The sequence below is a fragment of the Lepisma saccharinum genome, chromosome 3, assembly GCF_977018435.1.
Source record: "Lepisma saccharinum chromosome 3, izLepSacc3.1, whole genome shotgun sequence".
Taxonomy (NCBI): Eukaryota; Metazoa; Arthropoda; class Insecta; order Zygentoma; family Lepismatidae; genus Lepisma; species Lepisma saccharinum.
The window spans coordinates 28,361,992-28,374,075 of NC_139231.1; the positions used below are offsets into that span (position 1 = coordinate 28,361,992).

General features: G+C 35.5%; 1 protein-coding gene across 1 annotated transcript in view; it reads right to left on the reverse strand.

The window, feature by feature from the left end:
- Positions 1 to 12,084, reverse strand: part of LOC145985501 (von Willebrand factor A domain-containing protein 5A-like) — a 52,354-nt gene that overhangs the window by 15,583 nt on the left and 24,687 nt on the right. Inside the window, exons 6-8 of the mRNA XM_083119569.1 lie at positions 9,902 to 10,037; positions 4,618 to 4,730; positions 1,667 to 1,880 (exon numbers count right to left, since the gene is read on the reverse strand). Of these exons, the coding sequence (XP_082975695.1) occupies positions 1,667 to 1,880; positions 4,618 to 4,730; positions 9,902 to 10,037 (463 nt within the window). The remainder of the gene's footprint in view (positions 1 to 1,666; positions 1,881 to 4,617; positions 4,731 to 9,901; positions 10,038 to 12,084) is intronic.

A 12,084-nucleotide genomic window follows, 5' to 3' on the forward strand; every position in this document is an offset into this window, starting at 1 on the left:
ATTTAATAATGATAATATTATTATAACATTGTTATTATTGATTTGCTTTATTTTACTTCGTTTCTTGTACCACTTTTGGCTAATTTGCGAAGATGGAGGTGAGTGATGATATGATGAAATTGATGAATGGACACTCACAAACATCCATGCATAAGCCAGGATTCGCACCCGGGACCAACATTATTATTAGTAGTAGTAGTAGTAATAATAGTAGTAGTAGTAGCAGCGGTAGTATCAAAGACCTTATTACACTCGTAAACTATGCAAAAAGGGGGTAGAAGTTGGTGCTAAAGCATTTGTGTTCGAACAAACTATTTGAATTATTTTTTCAACAGGTTCAATTTCACATTAATAATGGAAAACAAGGACGCAAACTATTTTTGAAAGACAGAAAATGCTTGATAAATGAATTCCAAACATAATTGTTTTTTACATTAACATGTACAACTTTCATGCACGATATATGTTTCACATATATGCAAGATGGAAATCTAGAATGCATTACAGAGAAGAACGATATATTGCGAGCGAAGCGAGCAAGAAAATTTTTGGATACAATTTTTTTGCAGGCTATAATGAATATTGATTTAATAGGGTGGAAATAATTTCACGAGGCACCAATGGATTCACTCTTTTACAACTTTTGTGCCTCGCCGATGGTGTAGTGGTAAGATCGTCGTCTTGTAATGAAGGGGTCCCGGGCTTGATACCCGGTGAAGGCACATGATACAGTGGTTCGGATCCCATTTTAAACTGTAGGTCCAGTCCTTATTAGCCTTTCAGTGTGTAAAGTGGACTTAAAACAAAAAATCAATCTTACAACTTATTTTTATTTAAATCGTTCGGCGCCCAGGACCGACTCCATCCACCCCCTAGCTACGGTTCTGAACTTGATAAGACTAAGAGAAGCAGGCATTGCGAGCGAAGTCCTCAAGTTCACCCTCATTTCTGATGTACTCTTGATCATACCCTGCATAATTTTGAGCCTCCTAAGCCTACTAGCTGTTTCTAATCATGGAAGTATTCATTTGATCACAGTTTTTGTTTCAATACCTCTAGTAATTACTTTCACTTTCTAATGACAAAATTGGCTTTTTATGGGTTGATAATATGTGAACATTTCTAGCATAGATATTATTCAGAAGTTAAAAATACATGTTATGTACACCAGAATACACTTATTTATTCAATCATTCATATATCCCCAAGTATATGTACTTTTTGAATTTGATTGGGTGGACAATCGGGTGGGCACAGGAATTTTTGGGTGGGTGCTTGCCCACCCGTGCCCACCCCTGTCGCCGTCCCTGGGTAGCAAGGGGAGGAATTATGATATACAATACATACAATATTTTACAATACTGATACACAATATATACAATATGACATACACAATAATAACTACCTATTCCAGTCCTGGACCCCAATTTTTGCAAAACACGAAAGTCAGCTTGGTTCTTGTTTACAGTATGACATATTGTTTATATAAAACAGGGCAAGTGTATGTTAGAATTGATTCTGGGTGAGGTGAGGTACTTGACTGAAATTCACCCCATCCCCCTAACCAACTGTAACTTCTGGATCTGCCATTGGGTTGAAGGGGGTTGTATGGGAACTATGGGAGAGGTCCATAGATGATTGCAAAGAACTCAAGGAATTCACTTACTAGTTAGTGAAGGTTGCAAGGCATGCTTCAACTGCTTAATGACCTTTTCATTGTAGTTTTCTCCATAGGATACATATTCACAGGTCCCATGACCCGCTCTTGAAATCCCAGCCACAAGCTCATGGGAAGCACAGCTTCCTATTCCGAGGCTGAAAACTCTTGCCATGTGAGCATTCTGTTGAACACATTTAATAACCTCCTTTGTGTTTGAAACCTGAGGAAGAAGAAATGCCTTGAACATTCATATCCACAAGTTCTCACGATAATTTTGGAAATTGTTGAAATCTAGTAGAAAAAGTACTTCTAGTTTCTGAATTTCAGGAGATCCACTGCTTAAATGGACTTTTATGAATATCAATAATCTCACAGTAAAGTCTATGATAAAAAGCCTTCATTTTATTATCGTACAATCATAGTACAGTGTGAGCCTAAATGATATAGACACTTTCAAAGTTTTACAGAAACAAGAGTTTTAATAACATGGCTAAAATACTTACATGGTTGGAAGAGTATGTCCTAAAGTGTTCATGGCTAAATTACAAGTGTTCTATGTGTGACCCTTTTGTAACATGAAAAATATCAATGTGATAATCCAGTTCCTCCCAAACACGACTTTTGCCCTTGCCAGACAAGCAGTTTCCTCAAATCTCTTGCTCCAGTTGTATACGATGTTCTAAAACAATACTGTATGGCAGTAATAGAATTTGTTTTTGCAAATTCAAGTACACAGAATACCTTTTCTATCTGGCTAGTGACGATATTGCTTCACTGATGTCAAGGGTGCTTACGTGATGCTGACGTCACAAAAACAAACAAAAAGTGGAGGTCATAAACTTGAAGACTTTCTGTATTGAATGGTACTAAATGCATCCTGATAAAACCATTTTCGATTTATAAAATGTTTAATCTATTTATTTTAGGCTCACCGTGTACTTTGTTGCAGTGTTCTCATATCACACTACATGCTTTGCTACAATGCTGACCACCTGTGACTGTGGAAAATACCTTTCATTGTTTCCTGCCTAAACTCAAATCTTGCAGGGGAGGAGTTTTTTTCTTTCACTGTGCAAAGTGGCTCACCCTCGTGCATAAGCACAAAATATTAGCTGCTGAAGACAGGCTTACACTGATATTGTTTGACTCTGCTATCTCCCCCCCCCCCCTCCTCCTCGGAGAGCACTAGGGACAGCATGTGCATGGCAAGATTCTGTAAGCCAAAATCCCAAACCTTACACAACCAGAAACTGAAGTTCTCATGTGTTGCCTGTTGCTGAAATGTTGCAGTATAATACAGAGGAACTTAAACACTATTGACACAAGTTTAACTTACAAAATGTTTAAGAATTTTTCCATTTTATTACATTTTACTGGAACTATAAATGTGTAAACTCAGCATTCATGAGAGCTTGAAACTTTGGATTGAAATGCAATTTCTGTTGAAACAACAACTTTCTAATAAACAATAAAACTGAAAATCTCCATGAAGCCCATGAATGGATCATTCATCTCTTTAATTAATATTTGTAACTGGTGTGGTAGCTGCAATATGTTTTCCTTTATGTTAATAAAAACGAAGTGGCAAAATCTTGAAGTTAATTTATAGAACTACCGGATTGCAGACAAGTATATAGAAATATATTTCCAAACCAAGTGTCTCAGAAAGAATAATAATATAAATGTTTAAATTAATACATTAACATAATTAACAGGACTCTTCATGATAATCTGTAAATTAATTAATATTGTATTGTTATTATTATATGAATAGGTAAAACGATGGTATAAGAATAGATATATGAGAGCATATATTTGATTGATTGATTGATTTGTTGTTTTAAGTCCACTTTATGCATAGAAAGGCTAATTGGAGCTGGACCTACAGTTTAAAGTATGATCTGAACCATTTGTGCCTCCACCAGGTATCGAGCCTGGGACTCCTTGATGACAAGGCAATGACGTTACCACTATGCCATCGGGGAGGTCGTCAGCATATATTCATTACCTAGCTTACATGTAGTGAAGATCGCCAAAATTTGTTTAAAAACAACTATTCTGGCAAGGAATTTAATGTCAAGGAGATAAAGAATTGAATATTTCTTGAACAAGAAAAAAAGATGTTAGATTCATTTGCCGAAAAGTAAAGTTCCTGATTAATATTTTATGAATATTATTATAAGTTGTAAGGTAAGGTAAAGTTCCCCGTGCATATAGAACCATGCCATAAAATCACATTTAGGGGATGTAGGGGTAGGGCTCCACACATTCTTGATCTTGGCCATTTTGGAGGTGATGTGATCAGCAACAAATTCTGGGCATTGTTACCCCCATGGTTGACTCAGGTATGCATAGATTTTAGGCTGGGTGAACCCCGGAGTCACTTTGTGCAAAGAAACAAGGCTGGAAAAATTCTGACCTTAGATCACCCACACCGGGAATTGAACCCGGGTCTCCCATGTGGCAGTCTGACACCCTACCAACTAGCCCACATAGTGTTCATAACAAGTACATATATTTCCATTATTTAATTTTAGTACTTGGTAAATCTTTCAGGATGGTCCAAACCCACAGGAACCCCCCCCCCCTAAATACATCCTTACCAGATTGGTAAAATAATTGTCAGTTTCACTGATAAACCATATTTCTATAGTCAATTCCGATATAGTCCTGAATAGTTTGTCATGTATCTACAAATCATACTACAGGCCCCGAACTTGGTGTCTATCTTCCTGATTGTGTACATTGCTTCCTAATATTGTTAATACTTGATTCAGTACAAATAAATATGAAATTCTTTGCATAGAATGATTGACTATTAGTATTTTTGGTGTTTTCATGTGAACTTACACAGCAACTCTTTATCATGGCTAAGTGATTTATTTACAAATGCTACATGATATTAGCATAGGAAAGCATAAGAAAAGCATGAGAAAAACAATAAATCAATGTCATACCGCTCCATCAGTCAAAACAAAAACCTGGCGAATGTATCCCTCAATGGGTTTCCAAGTGAATACTTCTTGCAAAGGTTGAAGAATTTCTGTTCCACCAAGATCAGCATTTAAGTCTACAAAGAAAACAAATTCCTACTAATTACACGAAACAGAAAAATAATTAAGAAGGAAAAATAAACAGTTCCCTTTTCTTGACTGTGTGCATTTTTGGTCAGATACCATATTATACAAAATTACAAATGTAACAAACAAAATGATCATAAGACCAAAAAATCTTCTTGTGTAAGCAGAAATGTAGTCAGTAACAAAAAAAAAAATATATAGGTCTCCTGTCTTTCCAATGGTCATAATGGATTCGAGTCTGTCAATTTCTTATCTTCTATACTTACTCAACTTTTTGAAAATATAGTTTTTACAAGAAAAATCAGTATTTACGTAAAATACACTAAGTCTTTTCAAAACATTGTGCCACAGATACAGGCAGGATGCAGAAAATCCTTTATTCGATGCACATATTTTGAAATAAAAGTTAAAGTTGTAATTCTTGCAGTTTGTTGAGAAGCTCAATACTCTCCAATGGATTGTTCCTGATGTTAGCCATATATATTGCCTTTAGATGCATTATCTCAACAAGATCAGATTGGACAGCAGAACTATACTGAGAGCAAAAGTCTTTGGCCTTTTTAAATATTTCATCACTTGATAACAAAGGATACTTCCAAAGGAAACTGAACTATTCATTGAGTTCTTCACATGAATCATACCGAACAATGATATCAACCATTGGCGGATTTAGCAGTAGGGGCATGTGCCCCTCCTAAAACGATGACCAAGTATTATCAAAAAGTATCTCTATATTACAACGGACAAAAATGTTTAAGCAAGTTCGAGATAGTAAAAGAATAAAACCAAATTTGGCACAAAATACATTAATCGGGACTAGATTTACTAGACACTTAACAAAGTGATTTACTAGACACTTAACTAAGTCGACACCGGAAATCGGATCTGCTGCTTGATGGTTACAAGGCAATTATGGTAACTGGTTAACTGAGGACAAAAAGCAAGGGTATTCTATGTCAAATATTTCTGAAGTTTGTGATGGTTTGTGATGGTTTCCAGAAGAAATTAGTTCTCAAGTTTATCTCTTTCTTTTTGTAGTCACTATTAAATACAAATAAGATAGAATTTACTTCTAATTTACAAAAATCTACTAATGCTATCATCTCATGATCAAAAGACGTTGGGTTCATTTCCTGGTGGAGGTACAGTGTACAGTGGTTGAAAGTTCACATTAAAGGTCTCCAGTCTGACCTCATCTTATCTAAAATGAATTCTCATAATTGTCTTGATGTGACTATGATATGTATGTTTGATGTCTTTTTTATTGTCTAGAAAAATCTGCACATTATATATCCATTGCTACTTCTTATATGATTACATCATATTTTGTGCTCCTCCCAGGAAAAAAAATTCTAGATCCAGATGGTTCTTTCCTCACTGGAGAGTCAGGTACAGTCAGAGGAAAATTTTTACTACAACACCGGAAAATTCCTATAATTTATATTCCTTTTTATCGGACTAGCCAAATAATGGCAAAACTGATGAAACAAAGCTGTTTTTCAGGATAGGGTGCAAGTTGTGTAATTTCAGTGTGCTTTTGCAATAACTACCTAACATTGGTACTTTTGCTCCTGACTCTACCAATCTGATCAAATTTCATGAAAAATATACATAACATTACCTCCTTAATTAATTCATGGCTTATATTGGTACTTTTGCTATTTAGCATTTATTTTCTGCCACTTTTTGCTAACGATGATGATGAGGATGAGTGATGATTCGATGAAAGTGGTGAAGGGACACAAAGAATAACCATGCTGTTATTATTAGCCAAAAGTGGCAGAAAATCCACACTAAATAACAAAAGTCAAGCCAAATCAAATCAAGCTTCAGCTTCCTCTGCTTGTACCCTTTCATCAATTCCATTTATTCAGCAATTACATCCAATTATCATTGAATTGTTACAATTTTAACCTCAGTTCTTGAAGTGGATGGAGATGCAGGAGGATGGTATACCCCATATCCCCAATTGCCCCCATCTTAAACATAGGAGCATATCCACCAGTTATCCCCAAAGGCAAAGCAAATATTAGGTTAGATAACATTAGATTTATTTTAGGGTTGAGCTGATATCACTTTGAACCAATACTACTGTTGATACTGTTATCAATACCCACCAATGCTGATACTTGAAAATTGTAACAATACAAAGAAGTTCAGAATATTTACAAACTTTAATAATATAAATTTTCCATTGGAACTATTTGATAGCCAGTGGTGCCCCCCCCCCCCCAAGAGCCTGGATGCAGTCCACTCCAAATTCGTTTATCATAATCCCCCCAAAATTGTATTGATCAATACAAAGTTACTGATTTTAATTTGAATGCAATACACTACAAGTGTTTTAAATTTTTGACATTCAGAATGCTATGATGCTGATTGGTTAGATACTTAACTTTAAATTTCAGGAAGTAAATTATGTATTAACAGTGGACAGGGAATACATTTAAAAAGCCCACAACTTTGTGATAACACAGGAAAATCTACTAGGTAAAGCAAATATTCATACTACAGTTCTCTTAAATAAAACTGTTTCGTTCTTGTGACCGATTCCATTATTGTTTCGAGCCTCCCAGATGGCATAGTGGTAGCATCATCGCCTTGTAATCAAGGGGTCCTGGGTGGAGGTACATAGTGGATTAGATCCCACTTTAAACTGTAGGTTCAGTTCCAATTAGCCTTACTGTGCATAAAGTGGACTTAAAACATCAATTCAAACAATCAATTATTGTTTCGTATATGGAACTGTAGATATTGAAAATAGAATTTGGTGCCTCCTGCACTGAATCATCTTACCAAAACATCAAACACAAGAAAGAAATTTTTATATATATATTTCTTTGCAAACTTACAAGAATATTAATTTAATTTAATGGAACTTCAATACCTTCACAAGATGCCTTGATATTTGCTCTTCTGTAACTTCTTCTCCAATTGCTTATTGGGTGCCAAAAACAAAAAAAAAACATGTGTATCACTAAGAAATGGGGTGAAAAGGTGGTATTCAAGTAAATGGTAAGACAATCAAACACCTGTAATAACTATTTCGTGATTGTTGAGCTGTACAATTTGCTAATTTATGTGACACACATTATCGGGGAGGCGTGGCCACTTGCCGAAATTTGTCTTTTGCCAGCTTTCTGACCGAGGGCAATACTGTGATGATGTTACCCTCATAGAGATGTGTTCGGGACACAAATTGAACCAGTACCACTTTTGTTTTTCAATAACTTTTGTGCCAAATTTTGTTGAACAAACTCATTTTGTTAATTTATCTCCATTTAAGTTTAGCGCAAATGGTCAGGCTACCTTGTTATCTGCGAAGACCTTGCTGCCCTGAACACGGTGAGTTGGTGTGGTAAAAATTGATCGGAACAATATAAATTTCCCTGATTTTTTCCAGGGAGGGGCAAGCGAGGCAATTTTTTCCAGGGGGGAACAAATGAGGCAATTACCTATAATAGTGACATCTCCTCACAAAAAAGCTATTTCAGTCTCAAATTATCATAGGGCCTCCCTGATGCCGCAGTGGCAGTGCCGTCACCTTGTAATTAAGGAGTCCCGGGTTCGATACCCATTGGAGGCACATAGTGGTTCGGATACCACTTTAAACTGTAGGTCCAGTCCCGATTAGCCATGCTGTGTATAAAGTGGACTTAAAACACCAACTCAATCACTCAATCAAATTATCATGTTCCTTCAACACGTTTATAATAATTAACACAAATTACTGTGACTGAAATATATAATTTTCAGGTGGACATTCATTTTCCAGGGGGGGCGTGGCTCTTCTTGCCCACCTTTCCAGACATCCATACCCCTTGGCAAATAATTCACAGTAAAATCCGCTTGCAAATGATGCAGAATAATGACAGCGTAAAAAAAGATCAACATATGAATTCTATATCAAAGTGCTAAATGTTGTTGCCCCCCAACTTTAAAGTTCAATCCCCCCCATTACTATAGAAGTTCTGTGTCAATTTAAGACTTAACATTGATATCCAATATCTGTATATTCCCCCCTTCCAATAATCCCTCTCCCACAAATTTAATGGTTAACCCACTCTACTAGAATTCCCCTGATAATCTAAACTTAATGCTGACATTCAAGAATTGTATATGCGTCCCCCCACCAAAGTTTAGTGATTAATCTCCCCACAAGAATTCGTCTAGGCTGCACATAATACCCCCCGCCCCACAAATAAAACTTTTTATCCGTATCTTAGCAGTATACGAAGGTATTCTTGAATGTCAAGGAAGTTCAACTTTTGATCAATACTGTATTGTTTATTCAGTCAAATTTCTATCACAAAAAAGAAAACAAAGAAACCCCTCCCCCAAAGTTTGGTGGACGCAACCTGCATCCACAAACCTGCCTGTTGGCACCCCTGATCATAGCAATCTATAATAGTTTTGCTTTACATGAGATACTTCATTGAACCTCAAAATACATTTCTTCCCACAATGTCCTTGTAAAAATAGTGAAGATTATTCATTTTGCATATTTTTCCGGATATTTAGACTCCATGAAAATCTCAGGTGGCAATTTTGCAGACCCCAAAAGACACTTGGTCTCCGGAAAAGTATTGGCCGATATTGGTGATTAAAATTCCAATCGATACTTTCTGATCCTGATATATCAGTATCATTTCAGCTTTAAGTTATTTACATTTTTCAACCATGTTGCAGTGGGCTTCATGCCACAAATGACATGGAACATGCCATTTTTATGGTATTAAAAGAGAAATTTAATAATAAGATCCTAGAAGAGAACAATTTTACATTAATTTACATTTATACTGAACAATGATAGGAGCCCTGGGTAGTTCATAAAATGATCTATACTGTGACTCACATCCCAAAACAGGAAATATAATTCATGTTTAAACAATACACATTTAAATATTCCTTAACTCAATAAAATCTACAAACTTACAAATATTTATTTACTTTTTTAAATTTAATCGCATGATTCTATCTTTCTTATATTATTTGGAAGTTTGTTGTACAGAAAAATACCACTATATTTTGGTGCTTTTTCATGTAATACCATATTGTGGTGAGGTATAACGAGATTGCAGTTGAACCTAAAAATATTCTATATTCCCCCCACCTAGAAGAAAAAGACATATTTTAATTCAGATATAAAATATATACTTACTTGAAGCATGCAAGATACATTTTTTCAAAATGGCATCATCATATTTCTTGCTTTCATTTTCGAACAACGCCTGATGTTTAGACCCAAATTTAACTATATTCACATAGCAATCCACTGGTAAGGAATGCAAGAATAGCTATTAACATGACAAGAAAGGAGCAATTAAAGTACTGTATAGAGAAAAGCATAAGGTTACCAAAAAAAATATTAAAAAAGGAATACAGCTGTCTACATTGGAACCTAGGAAACTGTAAAATGTATGTACATTTGGGAGTGCAAAATCAGAGTTCACTACAGCAGTAATAACGTGTATTGTTTGTGAATATTTGCATCAAAAGTGTTGTTAGGAACTTATTAATATGCAAATTTCTTACAACTTTCAAATCTTGAAAATCAACCACGCATTGGGTATTGGCTTCTGATTGCTACCTTTACATGACTTACCTGCTAGAAAAGAAAAAAGAGAGAGAGAGAGAATGTAACATCTTGAAATTTTAGGGAATGTTTGAATTATTCTATAACAGTGGCAATTTTGTGCTGACTGTAAACTCATAGGGAGTGGCTGAATTCAAGAATAGATTGGATTACTTGTACCTAACCCCAAAATTAACCAGTTCTACACAATTGTTGAACAATTTAGACTGTTGCAGCATTAAATTCTCAAAATCAGGCTTGAATAGTAGTAGTAGTAATGATAATAATAATAATTATTATTATTATTGTCTTTATTAAAACAGACATGTTTCAACCTCTTGGGCCACTCTTACAACCAAGACCTCTACAGAAAGAGAGAGATGGATGCAGAGGCGCAACCACAAATTTTTGTCTGGGGGGGGGCAAGTACAAGGATAAACGTACCAATAATAATAATAGTAATAATAATAATAATTTTAATAACAATAATGTTAATAATAATTATTATTATTATTTTCACAATCATAAAACTAATAATAATAATGTTATTATTATAACATTATTATTATTCTTGTTATTGTTATTATTGATTTGTTTTATTTTACCTCGCTTCTTGTGCCACTTTTGGCTAATTTGCGAAGATGGGGATGAGAGATGATATGATGAAATTGATGGATGTTTATGAGTGTTCATTCATCAATATCATCACATCATCACTCATGCTCATCTTCGCAAATTAGCCAAAAGTGGCACAAGAAGCGAAGTGAAATAAAGCAAATCAATCAATCAATACATAAATTGTCTCTCGAACGTGCACGCTCCCTTTCTTCAAAACAATTGTTAACGCACTGAAAACAAAATCAATTAAGACAAGTCTTATTTCTGTTTCTGGTAATTTACCGTGCATTAGAGAGAACAATGATAAACTTCGGGCGAAGCGAGCAAGAAATTTTTTCGATCCAATTTCTTTGCAGGCTGTAATCAATATTGATTTAATAGGATGCAAATAATTTCACGGGACGCCAATGCATTCTCTCTTTTACAATTTTTGTTCCTCCCCGATGGTGTAGTGGTAACACCGTTGCCTTCTGATCAAGAGTTTCCAGGTTCGATACACCAGTGGAGGCACACCGCATAGTGGTTTGGATCCCAATTTGAACTGTAGGTCCAGTCCCGATTAACCCTTCTGTGCATAAAGTGGACTTAAAACCACAAATCAATCAATAAATTTAACAACTTATTTTGATTTAGATCATTCGGCACCTAGGGCCAACTCCCGCTGCCTCCTAGCTATGATTCTGAACTTGATAGGACTAAGAAAAGGAGGCATTGTGAGCGAAGAGAGCAAAAAAAAAATTATGAAAAGTATTTGACCCGGTGAGACCAAGGAGGGAAAGATTCCACTTTTTGAACAAAATAGGCTGAATACTTTGAATACATATCAGAGCTAAAATAAAGCTTATAAAAACAAACCACTTATGGAATATTGTTACTATGGTTATGAGGAATAAGTTTGTAATTGTAAGTTTCTTCATCCGGCTTTTAGTTTTGGTTGCTATGAGTTTATGTTTTTTTAATTTCCCGAAAGTAAGGTCGAGTGGAATCTTTCCCTTCTTGGTCTCACCAATTCATTTATATTTGCATAAAATTTGAAGTTGTGGGTGGTAATTGACCCCCTGCAAGTACACTTGGCCATCATTGTTTGCCCCTCTTGCCCCCCCTAGAACTCATTTTGGTCCAAATTTGGGGGGCAATGCACCCCCCCCCCC